This window comes from Theropithecus gelada, chromosome 5, assembly GCF_003255815.1.
Source record: "Theropithecus gelada isolate Dixy chromosome 5, Tgel_1.0, whole genome shotgun sequence".
Lineage (NCBI taxonomy): Eukaryota > Metazoa > Chordata > Mammalia > Primates > Cercopithecidae > Theropithecus > Theropithecus gelada.
The window spans coordinates 106306927-106333523 of record NC_037672.1 but is presented as its reverse complement, the minus strand read 5'-3'; the positions used below and the strand labels follow the sequence as shown (position 1 = coordinate 106333523).

At 41.6% G+C, this 26597-nt stretch overlaps 1 protein-coding gene across 4 annotated transcripts; it reads left to right on the top strand.

Annotated features, from left to right (window-relative positions):
• The first annotated feature begins 708 nt into the window (after positions 1-708).
• ETNPPL (ethanolamine-phosphate phospho-lyase) lies at positions 709-21669 on the top strand. Of its 4 annotated transcripts, none has more exons than XM_025385491.1 (13): positions 709-927; positions 3460-3578; positions 3860-4001; positions 7365-7439; positions 9136-9226; positions 11102-11218; positions 13136-13218; positions 14615-14840; positions 15903-16057; positions 17063-17152; positions 17386-17516; positions 19847-19914; positions 21096-21669. In XM_025385491.1, the coding sequence occupies exons 1-13, from the start codon at positions 872-874 to the stop codon at positions 21222-21224; spliced, it is 1482 nt and encodes a 493-aa protein (XP_025241276.1). In that variant the 5' UTR covers positions 709-871; the 3' UTR covers positions 21225-21669. The 4 variants fall into 4 exon arrangements, with proteins under 4 accessions (XP_025241276.1, XP_025241275.1, XP_025241278.1 ...); XM_025385490.1 differs by having other exon boundaries at positions 3842-4001; XM_025385493.1 differs by having other exon boundaries at positions 709-1574; positions 3842-4001.
• Positions 21670-26597: the final 4928 nt, after the last annotated feature.

Below are 26597 nucleotides of genomic sequence, written 5' to 3'. Positions count from 1 at the left end.
GATACAGTTAATTAAGATTCTACCTGTGCACATGTTTAGCTTCAGATATGATCAGTGTGAGAAGACCATCTTGAGGGAAGTCAAGAAATCTAAGAATGAGTCCCGTTTTCAGCATCCAGCGGATGTGTAATCATTAGAACAAGGAATAACCTCACTTTCCCCGTTTATTAACACTCGTGGTCATCTCTCAGGGTTATTTTGAAGACTGAACAAGATAAGTCATGTGAATGTGTTTTGTAAGTTGTATAGTTAGAAGAATTAGAAGTGTAATTATTGTTAAAGCAGATATTTGAAACACTGCCTACATCATTACCGCCAATGGTGATAACAGGCTGAGTCCGGGTTATTTCTCGTTAGGACGCGTCCTTGTGCTGAGTAAATGGTAGGTTACTTTATCCGACTGCGCAGTGAGTCTTGATCCGGGAAACGCCTAACTCCTCAATTTTTACCAGAAAATAAAAGACTACACTAAAAAGAAACAGAAAGAACGTGGGAAGGAGGGAATTCGCAGGCAGAGGAGGAGGAAAAGCAAAGGAGGCAAAGTTAGGAGAATGAAAGGAGAATTAGAGGAATGATAGGGGCGGGCAGGGCCGAGCCGCCCAGGCAGGACAGGGTGGTGGCGAATGAGCTGCTAGCCCGGCGACCTGCCCGCGGCCCCGGCGGGGGAGGAGGAGGGACTTGGCGGAGGTCAACGCCAGAGCCAGACTTAAAAGGGAGATAATCCTAGCTAGTTGATGACACCAGTGACTTCCGACGCCCCGGGCAAGAGAACGCCACGAGGGATAACGGGAGGAAGGCCGGGGCCGCCAAGGCAGTCCCAGGCTAGCGAAGGAGGTGCGCAGACCGGACAGACGCCCTGCACCCCGCCACCATGTGCGAGCTGTACAGCAAGCGGGACACTCTGGCGCTGAGGAAGAAGCACATCGGGTAAGGACACCCTGGCCCAGAAGAAAGTGCAGAGAGGGGGCAATAACGAGTGCAGAGGTTGGAGAGATGAAGCCGGGTAGGGAACCAGCGATGCCACCGCCGCCCTCCGTGCCCGCCGCCCCTGTGCACACGCCCTGTGCGCCTCCACCTGCAGGGGCCGCGCGGGCTCCCAGAAACGCTCCTGGAGCCCGGAACACTGGGCTCCCTGCCCGCTCGAAAGTCCCCGGCTCGCTCTGCAGCCTGCGGACTAGCGGGGGCTGCCGGCCGGCTAGAGGGGTTGGTGGATGACAGCCAATAGCCCTAGCAGACACCATTCCAGGGATGGGAGGTGGGTGGGAGAAAGATAGCGCTCCGCCACCCCCATCCAACTCGAAATTTTTTGGAAACTGTGAACTCAGAAATATGTTTTCATGATGGCTCTGCAAACAAACTAATTCTGACAATTTTTACTTAAAGTGAGTTTTTTCTTCTTGCATGCTTGGTTAAGCGGTGAAGTGTTAACCTAGCCAATGGAAAACTTGAAACCACCTTCTGTTAGAAAAGCAGAGATTTTATTTGGATCCCTCTTACCCAACTTGGTCTCCCAAGCTGTGTTCTCCCCAGTCTGCTTGTCTTGCCCCTGTCACAGACGACTTGCTAATCTGATGGTGAGCATATAAGACCGACGGGGCTCTGGCCCTCGTTGGGTGTCATATTCCCTGTGTGACCTCTGTCAAATTACTTTAATTGTCTCTTCTATGAAAGTAAGAATAACATTCTACTTCACAGGAGCAAGCAGATGAGATTAATATGTTAGTGTTTTGTGGGTGGTTTTTAAAAAGATAAGTGTAAATATAAATGATTCATGATCCCGAACACTGTAAAGTCAACCGTCTGCAATATTCACTTGAAATGAAAGACTGCAGCGGGGCCAGTGGGCATGAGAGAGCGCTTGAGGTTACAAGGAGGAAAACAATCCGCAACCTCTTCGGAGGAATGCTGGACAGTTTCTCAGACTGAAGCTCCTCACCCAACTGGAGGGGTTTCTAGATGGTGATTTGGAATACTAGTCCCGTCTCTCTCAGCCGCCAAGTGGGGTCAAAATAGTCCAGTTCTTCCCCCATTAATCAATCACTACCCTACTTTTTCTAATCACTCACTCTGTTAGTTTTCAATCTTACATAGTTAGATTCCAGTGAATGCCTAATAGTTTCTGACATGAGCAGAACAAATTTTCTAAAAGCACGAGTGTAGCCATGGGCTGACTGGAAGAAGGAGAATTTTACCTCAAGTCTGACGGGCAAGGTGGAAAATGTGTTAAAAAGGCAATGTGAAGTCTGCAGCTTTCAGCCCACAACCTTAACAAAGATTTTTTTTTGGATTTTAACTTTTAGGTGTAAACAGCTGAGTTTGAACCAATAAGAAATTCTTATAAAATATTATTTTCATTTCAGCTGATGATGCTGAAAAAGCATCAATATATAACACACCCTTGTGCAATTTTAAAATTTGAGGTTACCTACGGCTCATAATAATCAAAATTCCTTCTAAACAGTTACATATCAATTTAGTATATTTCTACTACTAAAACTACCTCCAATGTGTGTGAGGGCTTTTTTGTGTGTATACAAAATCACCAAAATAAATAAATATATTTAACTTTAGTTCTTAAATATTCATAAAGCCAAGATTAGAAGGCTTTATGAAATTTCTGTGTGATAAAATGTATACTCCAAACATTCATCCAAATAAAAGTATGGATGACTTTATTATGCTCAAAAAACATATTAAGTGGTTAGAAGCATAATTGAATTTCATTAGTTAATAATGGAAAATCCATTTGATACAGGACAAGTACCACTCAAAATACATGAAAATGAAAATGATCTATAAAACTTCGTAGTATTTAACTCTAGGTTATTTGTATTTAGTTTTCAGAGCTATTCATGTCTTTATACATTAGATTGAAGGGGAAATAGAGATGTCTACCTTGGGCGATGGCACAACACAGCCTACTTGCAAATTCTGATTTTCTCATTTACTGTCTGTGGAACCTTAAGCCAGTTTCTTAATTTCTCTGCGCCTTGGTCTCCTCACCTGTGAGAGTGAGAATGATAATAACCTCTATTGCATAGGATTGTTGGCAGAATTAAATAATATTTACAAAATATGTAACAGTTTCTGACACATTAAGCCCCCCCAAAAAACTTCTTTTTTTTTTTTCTGATAGAACAAAATTTCTCAAAGGAAAAGTAGTTATTGGTTTGTGTGATTAGAACCATCAGAGAGCGGATTCATGTGCCTCTAATAAACTGTCAAATCATGGCACATTTAACATAACAAGCATAAGGAATGTGAACAATGTCATGAATGGGGGATTAACATAAAAGTTTCCAGGTTTACATGAGATGAAAAGAAATGTATGTCATCCAGGTTGTGCTTTCCCTTTCCTTTATGTAATTGTACTTTTCCACAGATGGTGACCTTCATTGAGAAGGAAAAATACTGAGAGTAGTCCTACCAGACCAAAGTGTTTCCTTTGATTATTTCTAGGCCCTCATGCAAAGTTTTCTTTGCGTCGGATCCCATCAAAATAGTGAGAGCCCGGAGGCAGTACATGTTTGATGAGAACGGTGAACAGTACTTGGACTGCATCAACAATGTTGCCCATGGTAAATGTCCTGTCCTTGCAGTGCTTTGAAGGAAATGTTCATGGAGTAAAACTGACTTGGAACACTTAATATTTGTCTAGGGAATTGCAGTGGCTGCAGTCCCTGTGCTGAGTGGGCCAGTAGTCCTAGCGGGGAAAATCTCAGTAAAATATGGAAGAGAAAGGAACTCAACTTTTGTTTGTTTGTTTGCTTCATCATTCCTCTTATTCCCAGGCACTTAGAATTCTAACTTACTTGTTGGGCTTTTGTTTCATAAACTTTAGTGGGACACTGTCACCCAGAAGTGGTCAAAGCTGCCTTGAAACAGATGGAACTGCTAAATACAAATTCTCGATTCCTCCACGACAACATTGTTGAGTATGCCAAGCGCCTTTCAGCCACTCTGCCGGAGAAGCTCTCTGTTTGTTATTTTACAAATTCAGGGTATGTTTCATGGTTTCCCACCCCTCCCCATTCCCACTAAGCTTTGTCTACTCTTTCACACAAATCTTTCCTTTTGATTCATGGTGGAGCTTGTCTAAAAAGGTCTGCTGAGTTTCTTGCCATTCACTAAGTGATCACACATTAGGGACCTGGCCTTTCTGGTTCTCCCACTTTATTCCAAGACTCTGAATCAAACTGGTCAAATGATGCTCACCTCCTCAGGCAGTGCAATAAGTAGCTAAAGGATCAATAGGCCAAGATATTCTTTCAATGAGTGTATGAGGAACTTTAGCCAAGAAATAACTCTACTAAACAAGCTATAACTTTTTAAAGATTTTTGATTGTTGAAAATTGAGCATATTTCCCCAACACAAACACAAGAAAAGAAAGAAGGCCTGCCTGTAAAAAGTGGCTCGCACCTGTAACCCCCACAGTTTGGGAGGCTGAGGAGGGCAGACCACGAGGCCAGGAGATTGAGACCATCCTAATTAACACAGTGAAACCCTGTCTCTACTAAAAGTACAAAAAATTAGCCAGGCGTGGTGATGGGTGCCCGTGGTCCCAGCTACTCGGGAGGCTGAGGCAGGAGAATGGCATGAACGCGGGAGGGGGAACTTGCAGTGAGCCAAGATCATGCCACTGCACTCCAGCCTGGGCAACAGAGTCAGACTCCGTCTCAAAAAAAAAAAAAAAAAAAGAAAAGAAAAAGGAAAGAAAGAAAGGAAAAAGAGGGAAACTCAAATAGATACATTTCAAGTTTCATTTATTTATTTATTTATTTATTTATTTATTTATTTATTTATTTTTTGAGATGGAGTTTCGCTCTTTTTCCCCAGGCTGAAGTGTAATGGCACTATCTCAGCTCACTGCAACCTCCACCTCCCGAGTTCAAGGGATTCTCCTGCCACAGCCTCCTGAGTAGCTGGGATTACAGGTATGCGCCACCGCGCCCAGCTAATTTTGTATTTTAGTAGAAATGGAGTTTCTCCATGTTGGTCAGGCTGGTCTCAAACTCCTGACCTCAGGTGATCCGCCTGCCTCGGCCTCCCAAAGTGCGGGGATTACAGGCATAAGCAACCGTGCCCAGCCAGAAGGAGCACCACTGGCCTGGAAGGCCATGCATGAGGCTACCAGCAGCACCTCAGGGTCAGCGTGGGGTCCCTGGGGCCAGCACCAACGCCCACAGGCTGGCCATCCCCACGCAGGCCCCTTGGGCCGCCTCAACTTTTTAACTTAGTTTTCTTGTTTTGTTTTGTTTGTTTTTTAGTGACAGGGACTCATTATGTTGCCCAGGCTGCTCTTGAACTCCTGGGCTCAAGCAATCTGCCCACCTCAGCCTTCCAAAGTGCAGGGATTACAGGTGTGAGCCACCGTGCCTGGCCCCTACTTTTAAATTCTGTAAATTCAAATCATTGTATATCCATTCTATAGACTATTATGCAGATATCTAGAAGTATGTTTTTGCAAATGCATGCCTAAATATGTGCTTGAAATGCAATATTATATTAGGGGAAGCTATATAAATGTATAGTAGAAACTCCTATTTTAAAAATGAAATATGGTTGGGGGTGGTGGCTCATGCCTGTAATCCCAGCACTTTGGGAGGCCAAGGCGGGTGGATCACGAGGTCAAGAGATCAAGACCATCCTGGCCAACATGGTGAAACCCTGTCTGTACTAAAAATACAAAAATTAGCTTGGCGTGGTGGTGCACACTTGTAGTCTCAGCTACTTGGGAGGCTGAGGCAGGAGAATTGCTTGAACCAGGGAGTCAGGTTGCAGTAAACCAAGATCATGCCACTGCACTCCAGCCTGGTAACAGCATGAGACTCCGTCAAAAAAAAAAAAAAGAAAGAAAGAAAGAAAGAAATATATATGAAAATTAACTATTAGACATTTTGTGAATATTTGATTATATGACTCTCTGTGATTCACTTTGCATTAAGATATTTTAAAATCAAATTTATATCCAGCGTGGTGGGTCACACCACTACACTTGGCTCAGCTTCCCAAAGTGTTGGGGTTATAGGGTGAGCCACTATGCCTGGCCTAATTTTTGTGTTTTTTGTGGAGATGGGGTTTCACCATGTTGCCCAGGCTGGTCTCAAACTCGTGGGCTCAAGCAATCTGCCTGCCTCAGCCTCCCAAAGTGCTAGGATTACAGACATGAGCCACTGCACCCATCCAAGACTAATATTCTTTTTTTTTAATTTAAAAAAAATTTTCATTATTTTCGGAGACAGGGTCTCGCTAGGTTGGTCAGGTTGATCTTCAACTCCTGACCTCAAGAAATCTTCCTGCCTTGGCCTACCAAAGTGCTAAGATTACAGGCATGAGCCACCACTACCATGCCTGGCCAACAAAATATTCTTAAAGTAAAAAAGTCTTCAGTCTGAATCCTGCTCTACCTCATATTAGCTATGAGACCTTATTCTGATAACTTTACCTCTCTGAGGCTGTTTTATCCTTAAAAAGGAGATGGCAGTACTTTTATGTTGTTACAAGAATAAATACAAGCAAAATCCTCAGCATGATGTTTAGCAGATAGTAAACATTCCACTTATTATTATTTTCTTCCTGTGTTTGGTAGTATATTTAGATTATCTGAAATACATAGGAAAAAATTTGATACTCATTTTATAGAGAAGGAAGCTAGTCAAATATTGGGTAAATACGACATAGGTTGGCAGCCAACCTAATGGGCCCTCAGTCTCCCATTCCTCCTGTGGAGATCAGGTTTAATGAAGGCTTCTTCATGTCCTCAGTCACTATGTGGCTGAACTAAAGTCTGAAATGGGCAGCATATCCTTAATGTTTATTGGGTTTCTTCTATATGTCTCATTCTTTATTGAAAACATCTAGGGAAACTTACATTAGAAGGGTAAAGTGGGTGGGCAAGATAGAGGAAGTAGAGGATTTCAACTTATTATTTTGTAAGTTTCTGAATAAATGTAATCTTACAACTTTGGTAATTAACATCCTAAATGTTTTTGTTGTTGTTGTTGTTGTTGTTATTGTTCTGGAGATGGAGTCTCACTCTGTTACCCAGGTTGGAGTGCAGTGGGGCGATCTCCACTCACTGCAACCTCCACCTCCCAGGTTCAAGCAATTCTCCTGCCTTGGCCTCCCAAGTAGCTGAGACTATAGGCCCACGCTGCCATGCCTGGCTAATTTTTTGTATTTTAGTAGACACGGGGTTTCACCGTGTTGCCTAGTCTGGTTTCTAACTTCTGAGCTCAGGCAATCGGCCCTCCTTGGCCTCCCAAAGCGCTAGGATTACAGGTGTGAGCTACCGTGCCTGGCACATCCTAAATGTTTTAAAAAGAGATTGTGTCAGTGTCCTCTCTCTCTGTTATCTTAATAGATCCGAAGCCAACGACTTAGCCTTACGCCTGGCTCGGCAGTTCAGAGGCCACCAGGATGTGATCACTCTTGACCAGTAAGTCTTGGACACAAGGTTTCTAAGCAAGAAGATTCTTCAGAGACAAAATCGTATTGATCCTATCCATACTAGTACCATAAACACACGTGAAGGAGGACAGATATATGGAGCAATGTTTTTTAAAATTATGTACTAAGCTATCAAGGCCAGCTTAAATCGAGAGGAATACTTAATTCCTTCTAAGTACCAGGAAGTGGGAGAGGCTCTCTTGGGTACTGAGGGGGATGTAGCTTCATGGAGTTTGCATGAATCATGGATTACTTTTCACACATTATTTATTGAACCACTAGTAACATGTAAGTAATAAAATTGCTTTCCAAATAAGAATACAATTAATTTCCAAAAAATTCAAGCACTCACTTCACTATTACAATTATTCGCAGTCACTAATTTTAAAGATAACAATTTAGAGCAAATTTTAAAGAAAACCAGCAGCCACGTAAAATTTAAAGCTTTTCATTAGCCTGTAATTATTAACAGTCACTATCTAATCTTAGCTCTCAAACATAAATTTATTACATTTTAAACAAGAAATCTGGCAACTTCCATCTTTATTAGACTTTTTTTTTTTTTTTTTTTTTGAGATGGAGTTTCGCTGTGTCGCCCAGGCTGAAGTGCAGTGACGCAATCTCCACTCACTGCAACCTCCGCCTCCCGGGTTCAAGCAATTCTCCTGCCTCAGCCTCTGGAGTTAGCTGGCATTACAGGCGCCTTCCTCCATGCCCAACTAACTTCTCTATATTTTTAGTAAGGACAGGATTTCACCATGTTAGCCAGGCTGGTTTTGAGCTCCTGACCTTAAGTTATCCGCCTTCCTCAGCCCCACAAAGTGCTAGGATTACAGGCGTGAGCCACCGAGCCCAGCCTAGGGATTTTTTTTTTCTTTTAAATTTTTGTCTACTCCTCCACCCCACTCACTGACTTCAGATGTAGAGGGTGAAGTTAAATATGCACCTCATTTCATGCCCTTCCCAATTGCTTTTGGGAACTTATTCATAAGTTCTTTGCCAAGGCTGAGGTCCAGAATGGTATTTCCTAGGGTTTCTTCTAGGATTTTTACAGTTTTAAGTCTCAAATTTAAGTCTTTAATCCATGTTGAGTTAATTTTTGTATATTGTAAAAGGCAGGAGTCCAGTTTCATTCTTCTGCATATGGCTAGCTTCAATCTTGGTTCTTAAAAAGGCCTCCTTTTCCTTCTCAAGTAGTATTTGCCTAATATTGCAAGTGGACATGCTTTAGAAATCATCCCAAACAGAAACAGATGCCCATTCTATGAGATAAAGTTGTTTTTAAATTTACTAGAGTATAACATGTATTCTTTTAACACATTTAAAGAATACATACATGTAAAGTATTGCATGAGGATATAGAAAACAATTTTTCACATTTAGACAATCTCATTTAGCAATATAATCCAAATACATCAGTTTTTCCCAACGAAAAAGAAATTGTCAATGAGGACACATGCTTGGCTTTCTGTGGGTTTTATTACATGTAAAGGAAGAATTGGACACATTAAGGGCCAGTCTTGCCATGAAAAATCAGATTCCATATAGTCAAATCTGGCACCAGTGTTGAGATTCTCCCTGAATGGATACATATGGATGAAATGCAACACTGGTTTTTGTATATTTGAAAACATCTCTCTTGGAATTATTTTGGTTAAAAAAAAGTTTTTTTTTTCTCTTTTCAGTGCTTACCATGGTCACCTATCATCCTTAATCGAGATTAGCCCATATAAGTTTCAGAAAGGAAAAGATGTCAAAAAAGAATTTGTACATGTGGTAAGTGTCTTAAAATCCTAAATCAGAATGTTAGTACTGGAGGAATGCTTAATGATAATCCGGCCCAATGCTTTCATCTAAATGAACCATGAAAGATAAACTAAAATCAAGAGCAGTTATGTGGCTTGCTAAGGTCAAAGGGCTAAATAATGACAGAATGTTATTTAAAATCTATTTATCTATTTAAAATATATTGATGAGTATTACAATAGGCAAATTAGCTTAGTAGTTGTTCAGAGCTATCATTTTATTTTTCTTGCTCCTTAATCTTCAGTTATATTTTCTGTCACAAATGCCAACTCAAAATTCAGAGTTGAACTAAGTGTGTATTTAAATTGTTCTTGGCCGGGCACAGTGGCTCACGCCTGTAATTCCAACACTTTGGGAGACCGAGGCAGGCAGATCACTTGAGATCAGGAATTAAAGACCAGCCTGGACAACATAGCGAAATCCTGTCTCTACTTTTAAAAAGTACAAAAATTAGCCAGGTGTGGTGGCAGGCGCCTGTAGTCACAGCAACTTGGGAGGCTGAGGCAGGAGAATCCCTTGAACCCAGGAGGTGGAGGTTGCAGTGATCTGAGATCATGTCACTGCACTCCAACCCGGGTGACAGAGCGAGACTCCATCTCAAAAAAAAAAAATAAAAATAAAGGAAAAAAATAAAAAAATAAATTGCTCTGTACAATAATGCTAAATTATTATATAGCTTTATTAAGTAAAATAAAGAAACCAACCAAGTTGTTGAAAAAGTAAAGTTTATTTGGTGTGTTTGTCTTAACTGAGGATCAGCATAATTTCCTTTTTTCTTTTTCTTTTTTTTTTTTTGAGACAGAGTCTCACTTTGCTACCCAGGCTGGAGTGCAGTGGCATGATCTTGGCTCACTGAAACCTTCGCCTACCATGTTCAAGCAATTCTTTAGCCTCAGCCTCCAGAGCAGCTGGGATTACAGGCATACTCTACCAAACCCTGCAAATTTTTGTATTTTTTGTAGAGACAGCGTTTCATCGTGTAGGCCAGGCTGGTCTCAAACTCGTGACCTTAAGAGACTGGCACACCTCAGCCTCCCAAAGATTACAGACGTGAGCCACCGCGCCTGGCCAATTTCTTGAGAATCATCAATACTTTCTTTCAAGATTTTAAGATCTGGAGTGAGTGCTAACACACTCTAGTTTTCTGAATGATTACGATTTGTAATATAGTTGATCAGTGTTGGCTCATTTTAAATACTGACTAGTTAATACAGTTTCCTTTCACTGACATTTTAAAATAGTATCATCACACTTGTTGATTTGAATTTTCTATTTATGTGAGGAGGGATATAGTCTTGATTTATAGCAGTCTGGAAGCAAATCCAAGCTTCTGCTCACAATTCGAAGATGTCAGTTCTTCACAGAATTTAGAAATGTTAAGGAAAAAAAAGAACAAAAAAACCTAAAGTATCTTAAGTTCACATGATCACCATTCTAACATGTTCTTGTAGGGAAATGCCTTTTTGTTTTGTTTTATTTTGTTTTGTTGTTTTTGAGATGGAGTCTTGCTCTGTTGCCCAGGCTGGAGTGCAGTGGCGCAATCTCGGCTCACTGCAAGCACTGCCTCCCGGATTCACACCATTCTCCTGCCTCAGTCTCTTGAGTAGCTGGGACTACAGGTGCCCATCACCACGCCCGGCTAATTTTTGTATTTTTAGTAGAGAGGGGGTTTCACCTTATTAACAAGGATGGTCTCGATTTCCTGACCTCGTGATCCGCCCGCCTTAGCCTCCCAAAGTGCTGGGATTACAGGTGTGAGCCACTGCACCCGGCTGGGAAATGCCTTTTTTTTAAGGTTTGTCGCAAGGGCAAATTACAAGCAACTGCATTATTTGACGTTTTCAGGCACCAACTCCAGATACTTACAGAGGAAAATATAGAGAAGACCATGCAGACCCAGCCAGTGCTTATGCAGATGAAGTGAAGAAAATCATTGAAGATGCTCATAATAGTGGAAGGAAGGTTTGTATTTATAGCTTTGGAAACATCTCAACATCTTTTATAAAAGGGATTGGAACTGTTGGGATTCAATGAAGAGATGGAAAAGGATTATATCTAATGTCCCTTTCTGTTCTTCTCTAGTTATGTTTTCACTTGATTCAAACTTCAAACAGTGCGTTATTACAATCATGCCTCTAAGACTGTCTACTTTTATTTATCCTGGAAATACAACCACTATCTGGTTCCAGAACTGGTGGCCTAATTCTGACCTTTTCATTGGTATGCAGGGTCTAGTCTAGAGGGGTAGGGGTCATTATATTGGGAAGGAAGAGAAGAGACAAAGTAGCCCTGGGACCTCAGGATCAATGCAGACTTCCAGACCCACAAGGGAGCCTTGGTGCTTCCCTTGAACTTCAACCTTCTTGAAGCCATGGAGCCTGGGGCTGGTTTGCACCTGGGTAAGCCAAGGCAGAAAATGTTCTTCCGATCTGGGCCTGGACTTCTAAGACAGAAACAAAATCCTTGAGAGCAGGAAAAAAGTATTTTCATTTTCTCAGTCTTCACCCTACTGTCTTCAGCTTAATACTCAATTCTCAGCCCATCTGTAGGTTACTTATGTAGATTTTAATGCAACTTGACAATATTTTGCCTTAAAATTAGCTTATGGCATAGACTTGGCTATTTAAAAAAACCTTAACTGAAATAAAAATGAGGCCTTTTCTTTTTCTAATTAACTCAGATATTTCTGTCTTCATTACTGGAGAGCCATTCACATTTCTTAACTGCTGCTGCTTCTTCTTTTTTTTTTTTTTGGCTAACCCGTTTGTTTTTCGTATCTTCTTATGTGAAACATCTGTGCAGGTAGACATAAAGCTCTATGTGTTGTGGGGAGCTTCAGACTCTTGCTCTTCAAATGTGGTCTGTACCTGTTTAAACAAATGGCAAACAATACTTTTAGGAAAAAATTTGCATTAACAAGATCTTACAGACTCTTTGCTGCTAAAAGAGGGTTTGAATAATTTTTTGAAAACTTAGCATTCAACATTTATTGGATTATTGCTATCATATTAGCAGTGCTGAAAGCAATGAACAAATATAAGATCAGTGCTTCAGAATATTAGATGTGCTTGCAAAGTCCTGGAATGGTACAGCAAAAATCTTGAGTCCAACAGCCTCATTTTATAGCTAAGAAACTAAATATCTAAAAAGTGAAGGATTTAACCCAAGGTCTTACAATTACTAAGGGGTAATCTGAACTAGAACCGGAGTTCTCTTGATTTCTCATCTCACATTCGGAGTTCTCTTGATTTCTCATCTCACATTCTTTGTGCTTTCCCTTCAACATTATCTATTTCCTACTTCTCTTTTCTTAGTCTCTAGAATGATTCATCTGTAGTTCCTATTGTTAACTGCTTACTGTTGAGTTAAGCGTGGTTTAGGGCAAAACCTAGAAATACAGCACAGTAACTATAATGTGTGGCCACAAACCACCCTCCCATTTCCATGGTGCAAATTCCAGCCTCAGGCAGCCTTACTTCACCAAGCTTAAGAAACAGGCATCACAACAATGCCCTTGGAACCTAGGTAACTTTTTACAGGTTCATAACCAAAGACTAATAAAAATATCAGTCTTACTCAGTTCATCCTAATGAAACTGCTGCATGTAATGATAGAGAAATGGAAGTTGCCCTCTCATCTCCTCTGTTTTTCAGGGTAGCTTTATTGGTACCCTAGATTTTCAGAAGTTAATGCTTTAAATCAATTGCTTTTCCAGCATAGACACCCTTTCTTTTTTCTTTAATCAAATGGCCAATTTGCCACTTGCTACAGGTCTATTCCTAGCTATTTTTTTTAAAAAACCTGCTCTATAAGATATCCTCTTTTTGGGGGGGTTGTAGGGGGACCTAATGGACTTTGACCCCATCTTCTCTTGTATAGATTGCTGCCTTTATTGCTGAATCCATGCAGAGTTGTGGCGGACAAATAATTCCTCCAGCAGGCTACTTCCAGAAAGTGGCAAAGTATGTACTTGACTTGGGCCTCCTTGGTCAAACTGAGAACACTGTGACAATTCTGTAGGGCTATACTAGTTGCTAAGATATTAGAATAATTCCTGATTAGCTGGTAAATAGCCACACCTGAGCGCCTGCCATCCCAGGACTCCTGGATGCTCTCTCAGCCTTCCCCAAGATCCAGCATGTACAAGGTTAACACATGGTCCAACAACGGGAGTTCAGAACTCTGCTCCAGCCCCCAGCCTGCATCCTCTCTGATTGACTAGTACCAAATCTGTATTAGTCAGGGTTCACTAGAGGGACTGAACTAATCATATATATATAATCATATACACACACATATACACACACACACACATGGGGGTATTAAGTATTAACTTACTTGATCACAAGGTCCCACAATAGGTTGTCTGCAAGCTGAGGAGAAATGATAGCCAGTTCAAGCCCCAAAAGTGAAGAACCTGGAGTACGATGTTTGAGGGCAGGAAGCATCCAGCATGGGAGAAAGATGTAGGCTGGGAGGCTGGGCCAGTCTCTCATTTTCACATTTTTCTGCCTGCTTTATATTTGCTGGCAGCTGATTAGATTGTGCCCACCAGATAAAGGGTGAGTCTGCCTTTCACAGCCCACTGACTCAAATGTTAATCTCTTTTGGCAACACCCTCACAGGCACAGCCAGGATCAATACTTTGTGTCCTTCAATCCAATCAAGTTGACACTCAGTATTAACCATCACACAAGCCTTCCCAATTAGTAAATATTTGAAGACTAACCCTGTTACCAACTACTTGTTTGATTCTTTCTCTTCCCACTTAACATACTGTAATAAGACTGGGTGCTGTGGCTCATGCCTATAATCTTAGCACTTTGGGAGGCCAAGGCAGGAGGATCACCTGAGGCCAGGACTTCAATACCCTTCAATAACAGGGCAATATAGCAAGACTCCCTCTCTACAAAACTTTTTAAAAAATATTATCTGGGCGTAGTGGCCCATGCCTGTAGTTCCAGCTACTCGGCAGGGCAGGCTGAGGTGGGAGGATGGCTTGAGCCCAAGGGTTTGAGGTTACAGGGAGTTTGATCTTACCACTGCACTCCAGCCTGGGCAACAGAGTGAGACCCCATCTCTCTTAAAAAAAATTTTTTAAATACTGCAATATAGCTTACTTTAAGCAGCACAAACCCAACTGGTATGGAATATATCTAATCTAAAAATTATGTGATTATATTGTAAAATCAATGATATTTATGTGGGGTTTAGAGTACTGAAATGTTTTTTAACAAAAATTAATTCTTCAGGTTAACAACATTTTTTTTTTTTTTGTCTACAATAATTTGCATCTTTGTGGTTGGGTTTGGGGCTCTCAGTGACCTGAATGCATTAGACTGCTGCTTTGCTTTTCAGATATGTGCACGGCGCAGGGGGTGTGTTTATAGCTGATGAAGTTCAGGTGGGCTTTGGCCGAGTTGGGAAACATTTCTGGAGCTTCCAAATGGATGGTGAAGACTTTGTTCCAGACATCGTCACAATGGGAAAACCTATGGGCAACGGCCATCCAGTGGCATGTGTGGTAACAACCAAAGAAATTGCAGAAGCCTTCAGCAGCTCTGGGATGGAATATTTTAATACGGTACATTTTGGTCTCCAACTTTAATGCTAAGAAGGAAAAACAATGCATGTTCTTATATTTTTTGACAATGTAGTAAAGAATAAAGCTCAGTATTGTCGGCTAACCACCCAGAACTCTGGCCAAAGATTTTCTTGTTTTAATAAAACATGTAAATTTTACTTTAAGTTCCGCGATACATGTGTAGAATGTGCAGGTTTGTTACATAGGTATACATGTGCCATGGTGGTTTGCTGCACCTATCAACCCGTCATCTAGGTTTTAAGCCCCACGTGCATTAGGTATGGCCAAACTTTTATCTAACCAGATTTCATTCTATCTGGCAAAATGCTTCTTGTATTTCTGCTTGTATATCTTTACCTGTCCTAAAACAGTCTTATTGATTTTTCCAATGATAGATGATTGCCTTGCTAAATTCCACAGGTTATGATATTTTCATTTCTTTGTTTCATATCATACTTAAATTTCCAAAACACTTCTAAAGTATTTTGGTGACTCAGTACTATGAATGTTATATGGCTGTCATAAGAGATACTGCATTTTTATCTTTGGGATATTATATTTCTTTGCTTTATCCCCATAAGCTTTAAGCTTGGAAAAATTATTGTAGTTTGTTCAGTATATATAATAGGACTTGTTATATCTAAAAGTAAGATTCAAATCTGAGGACATAAATTATTCGGAGAACATGTCATTGCTTAGCTATTTTTACTCAGCTCTTCAAGGGCAGAAACCCCTATTTCCCTCACTGGGCAACACTATGAAATCCTAAACTCCCAACATAATGTCTGGTTTTTGTTTGGATGAGCAAATAAATTCCCTGGTAGTCCTTCATACCAGTTATGCAGCTTGGAGAGTATAATTTAGAATGAATTTTCACTCAATCCTGAATAAATAGAATCATGCTCTATTCTAAATATGAGATGCTAATATTATAAGAGAACATTTTATTAAAATTATATCTTCACTTATGTATGTATGAGCCAAATTCTTATGGATGAGGGAATACCACTAATTCAACTGGTACACTTTCTCATTTGTTGTCTTTTTTTTTTTTTTCCACAGTATGGAGGAAATCCAGTATCTTGTGCTGTTGGTTTGGCTGTCCTGGATATAATTGAAAATGAAGACCTTCAAGGAAATGCCACGAGAGTAGGGAATTATCTTACTGAGTTACTGAAAAAACAGAAGGCTAAACATGCTTTGATAGGCGATATTAGGTATGTTCATTATGAAGTTGTCATGTAGTTACTCATTTTTTTCAAAATAATAATAGTTTGTAAGCTAGGCAACATGGCGAAACCCCATCTCTATTAAAACTACAAAAAATTAGCCAGGTGTGGTGGCGCACACCTGTAGTCCCAGCTACTTGAGAGGCTGAGGCATGAGAATCGCTTGAGCCTGGGAGGTAGAGGTTGCAGTTAGCCGAGATTGTGCCACTGCATTCCAGCCTGGGTCATAGTGTGAAATCCTGTATCTAATAATAATAATAGCTTATATTTTATCTTGTAAGTTTGCAATAAAGTACATAAAACTAAATCTAAAAAACACCAAAAAACAGAGATAGCAAAAATTATTCTTATTCCAGAATCCAGATATCACCACTGTTAACATTTGGGTAGGGCCGGATGTGGTGGTTCACACCTGTAATCCCAGCACCTTGGGAGGCAGAGGCAGGAAGATTGCTTGAGCCCAGGAGTTTGAGACCAGCCTGGGCAACATAACAAGACCTTGTTTCTATAATAAATAAACCAACAACAACAAAAAACATTTTGGTACATGTCTTTCCTGACTTTTACACTTTTTAAATAAAGTTAGGATAATGTCAGCACCCAAAAGATGAAAAGAAGGAACTTAATGTAGCTCTAAATAATTTACTGAAAATTATTTAAAATGCTATTCTGAAAAGCTGGATATTTTTCATATATATATGAAATATTGACATATACATATATGTTAACATTTATCATCATTAACATCCTGAGAAACTAAATAGCATGAAAGGGTTATTTTTAAGCCATTTTCTTTTATAATTGAGAAAAGAAAACTGGATGACAAAAACTAATTTATTTCCAAAAGTAGAAACAACTGTGAACATAGATTGGTATCTTGGATTAGTTAGAATTAAACTTGGAAATTAAATGGAAGTTTGGGGATGTGTTAACTTTTTGTGACAATGGAGCGTTGGACAGATTGTGTGTCAAGTTTTTCTTTACCTCTCGCAGGGGCATTGGCCTTTTTATTGGAATCGATTTAGTGAAGGACCATCTGAAAAGGACCCCTGCCACAGCTGAAGCTCAGCACATCATCTACAAGTAATTCACCCCCACACCCACCTGTTTGGTATCTTGGCTGCAGGATGCCTACCCACTTGAAAGCTTGCTTGACTTCCTCCCATCCCTCTGAAAAAGGAAAGTTTAAAATACATCCTATTTATAACGTGGGATTCTTAAATGCAGAATACTTAAACTGCTCTATGTTCACGTCATTCTTCAGTAATTGTAGTTATCCTTTGCACGCACTCACATGCATTTCCTACACAAATTAGGATGAAAGAAAAACGTGTGCTTCTCAGTGCCGATGGACCTCATAGAAATGTACTTAAAATAAAACCACCTATGTGCTTCACTGAAGAAGATGCAAAGTTCATGGTGGACCAACTTGATGGGGTTCTAACAGGTGGGTCCATGGATCTTTAAGATGTCTTCTTGTTGCCTCTCCCAAACCCACTGGCCTAGTCATAATGACCATATGCATCTTGTTATTCATGATGGAAGTGAGGCAGGGCAGAAATAAATGTGTAACTTTCCATTTAGAACTAGAAAAAGATAACCAAAAAGTAACCACATGGACTCTTAAATTGAAATTTTCAGTTTGTACTCATATAACTCCAAATATAAGTTTTTGCTGAAGGAACATACTGTTTTGTCATTTATTTTTACTCTAGACTAGCTAGCATATTTAAAAGTGCATGTCTGCATTGTGCCATGCACCACAAATACTACAGTGTAGAGTATTTCAGCATTGTGCCATTAACACATGAAACATTTCTGATAAAAAAAATTATGTAGGCTAGAGTGTGACAGTTCTTTGCTATATGCTGAATCGTTTAACTTTGCAAGGTTTTTTTATTTTTTAATTTTTTTTGAGACTGAGTCTCACTCTGTTGTCCAGGCTGGAGTGTAGTGTTGTGATCTCAGCTCACTGCAGCCTCCGCCTCCCGGGTTTCAGTGATTCTCCTGCCTCAGCCACCTGGGTGTCTGGGATTACAGGCACCCACCACCATGCCTGGCTAATTTCTGTATTTTTAGTAGAGATGGGGTTTTACTGTGTTGGCCAGGTTGGTATCGAACTCCTGACCTCAGGCGATCCACCCGCCTCAACGTCCCAAAGTGCTAGGATTACAGATGTAAGTCACCGCATCCAGCCTAACTTTGCATTTTTAACTTTTATTTTTTAATTTTTATCTATTTATTTTCTGAGACAGAGTCTTGCTCTGTCACCCAGGCTGGAGTGCAGTGGTGGGATCTTGGCTCACTGCAACCTCTGCCTCCCAGGTTCAAGCAATTCTCCTCCCTTAGCCACCTGAGTAGCTGGGACTACAGGAGTGTGCTACCATGCCCATTGTCTATCATAAAAATGTATCTTTTGTTTACCTATATTATGCAACTAGGTTAATTTATTTCTTTGTTATGAACATACATTGGATTAGAAAGTAAATTAGTACTGTAAAACCATGTTGAATAGCATAAAGCATGATACAAATGATAGGTATTGTTGTTTTTGCTTTAGTTATATTTTCACAATTCAGGGTGGCATGGCAGCACATGCCTATAAGATCCCCGAGGCCAAAGTAGGCAGATCGCTTGAGTTGAGATCAGGATCACTCAGGAGCTGGAGACCAACCTGGGCAACATGGTGAAAGGTTGTCTCTATTAAAAAAAAAAAAAAATACAAAAATTAGCTGGACATGGTGGTGCATGCGCCTGTAGCCCCAGCTACTTGGGATTTGGCTGAGGTGAGAGTATCACTTGAGCCTGCAAGGTGGAGGTTGCAGTGAGCTGCACCACTACACTTCAGCCTGGGTGACAGAATAAGACCCTGTCTCTCAAAAAAAAAAAAAAAAAAGATTCAACTTCTTTACTCAGCTTTTAGAGTAAAACTGAGAAGATAGGAATCCATATAGCATACAAAACAGATAGTGAATAGTGAATGTTTGGAAACTTGAGAGTCCACCAAAGTTATTAAAAATACGGTCACTGTCTTTGGACTCAGAGTGCATGCTCACATCCAGACCTGGCAAGCATTCCTCACAAGCAGGTGTGTCCTTTGATCCCATAGGGCAGGGTACAAGACAGAGTGTGGCTTGGGACAATCTGTCACTCTACGTCTGCATCAACTCAGAGCTTGAGTGTTCTTAATAGTGGACCAGAAGAACTTCCTTTGAATAAAGTGAATGACAAATAGGTAAAATGGGCTTAGTGCCACCTATAAATGATAATGGTAAAATACTACAAAAAAAATCTTAAAGTGATTTTAACAGTGACTTTTTTTTTCTTTTTCTTTTTCTTTTCTTTTTTTTTTTTTTTTTTTTTTTTGAGATAGAGTCTTGCTCTGTCACCCAGGCTGGAGTGCGGTGGCGTGATGTCAGCTCACTGCAACCTCTGCCTCCCGGATTCAGGTGATTCTTCTGCCTCAGCCTCCCAAGTAGCTGGGACTATAGGCGCATGCCACCAAGTCTGGGTTATTTTTGTATTTTTAGTAGAGATGGGGTTTCACCATATTGGCCAGGCTGATCTCGAACTCCTGACCTTGTGATCTGCCTGCCTCGGCCTCCCAAAGTGCTGGGATGACAGGCATGAGCCACCGCGCCCAGCCCATTTTTTTAGCACATAATATTTCCTTCTATTCTTCATTAAAGGTATTGCTAAGATACCAAAGAGATTTTTTTCTTAGGTTTTTATGTTATTTTATGTTATGTCTTCTCCATAATACCTTCCTTGATTTAGTTTTAGAAGAAGCCACGGGAACCAAAAGTGAAAGTGTGACCTCTGAGAATATTCCATGCAAAACAAAGGTAAGAGTCAGCTACTTTATTTTTAGGGGGAAAGTTTAAAATTGGGGGAATGTTTAAAAAGGGAATACAAATTTTCAAAAAATTGTGCAATGACCATTAGAACAATACCAGCCTGTATTAGGTTGGCTTATTGTTGCAATTTTGAGTGCACAATTAAATTTCCACAGCAAGTGTCACATCATTTGACAGGACTAAAGCCAAAGAACCATTCTTACAGGATCATTCCCATACCAAAAACAGCCTCGTGGGCCTGCAAAGATGGCCTACAAAATATAGAGGGAGGATTCAAACCGCCTAAGTTCCTTCCTGTTTTTCTTGAGGGCTGCCTGAGACTGCCTCCGATTCTCAAACACTGCCTTTACAATCAGCAGAAGCATTAGCAGGGAGGTTCTGAAGTGCCAGAGTTCGGTTCTAAAATGAACTAAAGTGTAAGCTTCGAATGGCAGTGGGGCCTGGGAACTGTCTGGCACTGCCTGGCCTAGTTTCTGCATTTGATGTGCTTCCAGGAGAGGGCCTTGCCATTCTCTGCTGAGCTGCCGAGGGTGTGAGAAAGAGCACCCTGGACTGGGAAACAGAAAGGCAATAACTTGAGAGGCTTTGTTGCATAATTTGTTATTTGTTTATGAGTTAGATGCATAAAGGAACACCCAGTGCCTCAAGCCTGCCGGCACATCCAGTGGAGTCAGCAAAGTCTTTTTTCATGATTAAAATCATCAGGCTGTTTGAAGGAGAGCGAGTGATTTGCTAACAGCATGGCTTCTGTCTCGTCTAACAACACAAACCAATTAAAGGAATCAATTATTCTTTGATGTCAAGAATAGTTTATCAAGTCTAAGACAGAATTGCAGCTGTAACTGCTGGTTCCCCAAGCATTAAAAAGAGTCCTGCAAAAAAACAAAATGAAACAAAAGTGTTCAGCACAAGAAATCCCACTTTAGGGTTAGCAAAGTTGGCACACATTTTATGAAAAGTTGACTCGCAGTCCCAGATTTTCTGTTGACATCACATTTTAAATGTCTATTGAAGACACTGAGGAGAGGGTTAGAAAGGAGCAAGCAGTGTTGTTTTGTTTGGTTTCCCTATGTCCTTTGTTTGTGTGTGGGCTTGTTAAGTCAGTCCTGTGGAGGCTGGTTGGGATTAGAGGTGGATGCCCACTGGAGCTTTGTGTGCCTGTCTTGCAGATGCTGAAAGAAGCCCACGTAGAACTGCTTAGGGACAGCACCACTGACTCCAGAGAAAATCCCAGCAGAAAGAGAAATGGAATGTGCGCAGATACACATTCACTGCTCAGTAAGAGGCTCAAGACATGAACGATTTGCATTTTAAAGCAAGATGTGATGTCCAGAGTTATAGAGAATGAGTAGATGTGTCTCATCAGTTAATAGCTCTATTGTACCTCTAAAGGTGGACTTGTCAGTTTAGATTCGTAAACAAAAAGGTAAATGAGTAATCAGAATAACCCAAGTGATAATCAAACCATGTCAAGATTATTAGTTCAGACTCTAGCCTGTTAATTTTCTTCCTTGAGATTTCTGAAGCTACCTGATTTATTCTATTAAACGTAAGCTTACAAACTCAAAATACATTGGCAGGTTTACCTCTCATGCTTCAATGTTTCAAATTAGAGAGCAAAGTGTAACAGGCTCCTTCACTTTTGAGACTTAGTGCCTTAAAATATGTATTCTATAAGGATTTCATATATAAAAGTATATTTATTGACTATAATAAAATAAAATATGATGTAAACAAAAAAAATACCAGAAAAGTGTTTACCTACCCTTTGCAGGGAATATTAAGGGTTGGGATGGTAAAAGTAAAGTCATTCAGAAAAAAGTCACAAACAGCAAATATTAAAAAGGGATAGAATAATTCAGACCTCTAGCAAGGAACTTGGTTAATCACCATCCTGTGGGGATTGAGAAGGGAACAAGGAGTATACACAGAAACACACGCATAAAGATGTTTCTGGAACAGCAGCCATAGCTGAAGCAGGGCATTCAGAGTCAGGAGACTTCTGCTTTGTCTACTCATGGATTCTATCATTTACCTGTCAGGTAAGAAATTATCTTTTGAGGCAGGGTAGTTGCCCAGGCAACTAAAATGAACTGAAGTGTAAGCTTCGGATGGCAGTGGGGCCTGGGAACTGTCTGGCACTGCCTGGCCTAGTTTCTGCATTTGATGTGCTTCCAGCAGAAGGCCTTGCCATTCTCTCCTGAGCTGCTGAGGGTGTGAGAAAGAGCACCCTGCAGTACAGTGGCACTATCATGGCTCACTGCAGCCTCGACATCCCAGGCTGAAGCAATCCTCCCACCTCAGCCTCCTGAGTAGCTGGGATTGCAGGTGCACACCACTGCACCTGGCTGATTTTTGTATTTTCTGTGGAGACAGGTTTCACCATGTTGCCCAGGAGGCTGGTCTTGAACTCCTGGGCTCAGGCAATTCGTCCACTTCAGCCTCCTAGTGCTGGGATTACAGGCGTGAGCCACTGCATCCGGCCAAGAAATCTTCCTCTTATCATCAAGTTTATCATCACTTATGCACACCCCCCGCATGCACTCTAGCAGGAGCACGTGAGTGCGCGCGCACGTGCGCGCGCACACACACACACACACACACACAATCTCTAGCCCAGCACTGGCAAAAGGAAGTTGGAGGAAAGTAGGACATTGAGGATCTCTTAGTTACATGATGCTGCCTTGAGAGGTTCATTCGGAGGCTAATAGACTGAACTGGATGAAATTTGAATTTCAGGGTTAATATTTCCCATTCTCTCCCTATTGCCTTTCTAATAATTATTAAACTTTGATTTATTTTTATTTTATTTTTGAAACAGAGTCTTGCTCTGTTGCCCAGGCTGGAGTGCAGTGGCAAGATCTCAGCTCACTACAACCTCTGCCTCCCAGGTTCAAGGGATTCTCCTGCCTCAGCCTCCCAAGTAGCTGGAATTACAGGCACACACCACCATGCCTGGCTAACTGGTATTTTTAGTAGAGATGGGGTTTCACCATGTTGGCCGGGCTGGTCTCAAACTCCTGACCTCACGTGATCCACCCGCCTCGGCCTCCCAAAGTGCTGGCATTACAGGCATGAGCCACAGCGCCCGGCCTGTGTTTTTTTATTCCATAAAGAATAAAGCTGTTTAAAGATAGCTAAGCGGGAGGTTGAGAGGAAAATTAATTGTAAAAAGCTTCCTTCCTGAATTCATCATAAAAATGCAGGGTCTTATTGTTAAACACTTTTTGCTCCTAAAACTACACTTGTGACTCTGGACCCTGGTTGGATAATGCTGAGGTTGGTTGCCAGTAGCTGGCGAGGAGGAGATGGGAGAGAGATCCCTGTGGTTTGCTTTTAGGGGGCAAGAGCATTTCGAGAATAATCAGATCTTTCACAGATTGACACTCCTGTGAGCATATTTTGTTAGCATGCTCAGAGAGTGCCCGACCACTTTTGACTCCTTATGTCTAGGGAGCAGCAGGAGCCCCTGTGTTGGCAGGGTTAATTGACCGTGATCAGCAGGTTGTTATTACGTTCTTACCGGAGTTGCTATTACGTTCAAGAGAGGGGGAGGAAGCAGAAAGTCTCATACCTGTGTTATGAGTTCTCCAAGCAGAAAATAATTGAAAACTAAGGCTTTACTTTTTGACATACTCCACTCTTCTTTATTACCTATAATTTAGGTTTTATAACCAGGAAGGAAGATATAGAAATAAATGTCTCCTTCCTGAATACAACAGACGTACCACTTGTGAGTGAGGTTTCAGGTAGCTGCCTCGTTTCCATGGTGTCAAAATCAAGGCTGTGTCAGTGTGGTCCTCTTGGACCCCAGACACTGAAAATAATCCCAGGGCCACAACTGGACTCATCATGTCCCTTGTCCACGATTGAAATTCCACTCACCCTCAGCTAACACTTCCGCCCATCTGGACATGCACCAATCGTCATTCCTAAGGAGTCTGAGCCCCTGGTGACCATGCCCTTCTTGGACCAGGGCTGCTGTATTTGTCCATTCAGAGCTACAATTAGACAAGGGGCACCAAGGACACCAAAGTGTGTCCTCTGGGTTCCACACATATCCTTCCTGCCCCTACTGTGGAAAGCAGCCCTACCTACCTGCTGATCACGGTCAGTTAACCCTGCCAACACAGGGGCTCCTGCTGCTCCCCAGACATAAGGAGTCAAAAGTGCTCAGGTGTCAGTCATAGTTTAGCAATACCCTTGCTTTTTCCCTTGGCAAAAGTGCACCCCCTTACGGGACCAGGGCCTCCAACCTCCCCAAAGTTGCTGGGATGGAGAGAATAAAATTCTCCAGTGAGTCACTGAAGGTAAGTGGGGCCACTGCCTGATTTTGCCTCTTGGCAGGATCATATTGGAGACACAGTGACATGGAAATCTCTGACTCAGTGCAGCTACTGCATCCTGAAGGATGGCACCCCATGCTTGCAGACAATTGCCCCTGAGCTGGTGCCTCACCTGCACCTCCAGCAGTATACTCCAATTCTACCAACCTGGCTGCCTCTGGAGGGTGTGAGTGTAATACAAGTGGTCAGTCTCATGGGCACGGGCCCACTCCTGCACATCTTCATTGTAGTGTGGCTCTGCTCTTTGGATGATCTGATTTATGGGATTCTGTGCCTGGGCATCGGGCACTCTATTCCTGTGGGAACAAATCTCTGGCTCCTCCAGGATGAAAAGGGCTCAATAAAGTCAACTTGCCGCCAAGTGGCTGGTTGGTTTCCTCAAGTAATAGTGTCATATTGGAGGCTCAGTGTTGTTCTCTGCTGTGAGTAGATTAGCTATGCCAGGGGCCAATAGTTAAATCTGTTTTGGTAAGTGGGAATGCATACTATTGACCCATGCATGGCCTCCATCTCTGCCACTGTGTACACTTTGTTCATGAGTCCATTGTGCCTGTTGTGGGGTGGCTGGTGACAAAAACTGGCTAATGTCAACCAGTCAAGTAATTTTGCCTACTCAGTTATTCAGTCCCTCTTCCGGGGTGGACACTTCTTAGTGGATATTACATGTAATACAAAAATACCAAGTGGTATTTACTCCCTATACCCATTTATATGCCTCTATCCCATATCTCCTTTGTCTCAGGTATTCTAGTACATTCAGACTCCTGGCTAGCTAGCCAGGCCATTCACCACTGCTCATAACTCCATATATATATGCACCTTACTCCTCCTTCCACACAAGGTGGATGACCAAGTGTGCCACTCAAAGTGCTGCCAGTGGGAAGATTTTTCATTGCTCCTCTTTCAAGGCCACCACTGAGTGTGGCTAGAAAGCAGCCAGCATCTATTTTACAAAATGGCAGGATTCTGAATCTTCATAGGGTTTACCTCCCGCCCTCCCCAGCATGCTTGTTTTACCCAGGCCTCCAGTGTACTGGTTCATACCGAGAAGCACCTCTTACTCCTCCTGCTGAGTCAGCATGGTGTCATCAACATAATGGATCACTGTGATACTCTGCAAGATGCTCAGATGGTTTCAATCTGTTCAGATTAAGTTATGACAGAGGGCAGGAGAATTAGCATAGCTCTAAGACAAAAGTGTAAAGAATATTGTCCATTCCATAGGAATGCAAATTATTTCTGATTTTCTTTTATGATTAGCTTAAAAATAAGTATATTCCCCCCATTTAACAGCCAAATATATCATGTAGGTGAGGTCTTACTAATTTGCCCTGGCAACAATACTATGCCTGTCACTGCAGCTGTAATTGGGGCTACTGCGTGGCTGAGTTTGCAATAATATGCAGTCATTCTCCATAATTGTCATCTAGTCTCTATGCCCTACTGGCTAATGGAGAGATGTTATGAGGAATAGAAACCACCACCCCTGCATCCTTTAGATTTTTAAGAGTGGCACTAGTCTCCCCCATCAACTCCCTAGAATGTGATGTTGTCTTTGATTTATTACCTTGGTTGGTGGGGGAACAGGAATGTGGAGTGGTAGCTTCAGGTGCCCCAACCTTGCCTACCTAACCATGACAGCTGTTATTCCACAGGCCAAGGACCTGGGGATTACTCCAACTGCCAAGTACAGATGATCCTCAACTTATGATGGTGTGACCTCCCGATAAACACATTGTAAGCCGAAAATATTCTAAGTCAAAAATGTACTTAATACACCTAACCTACTGAACATCATAGCTTAGTTCAGCCTCCCTTAAACATACTAGGAACACTTCCGTTAGCCTGCAACTAGGCACAGTCATCAGGCAGCACAGCACACTGTAGATCTCACTTGTTTATCCTTGTGATGCCCAGGCTGTCTGGGAGCTGTGGCTCGTTGCCACTGCCCAGCATCACGAGAGAATATCCAATGACGTAGCACTAGCCCAGGAAAAGATCAAAATTCAAAATTTAAAGTACAATTTGTACTGAATGAGTATCACTTTCACACCACTGTAAAGTGAAAGAATTCCAAGCGAACAATGGTATGTTAGGGCGTGTCTGTACGTCCATCCCAATCATGTATTCAGGAGCTGCGGAAATGACACAGGTGGTCTTGACTAGTGAAGCCTTGAGAGGCAGTGAATTTTCCTGCCCACGTCCTTCAACAAGGCACGCATTCACTTGAATAAGATGATAAGGCTTTCTTTGGGGCAGTACAGGCAAGCACATAAGTAGGCGTTAAATAGGGCACTTTGTGAAGAGGGTGGAGGGATATTTTTC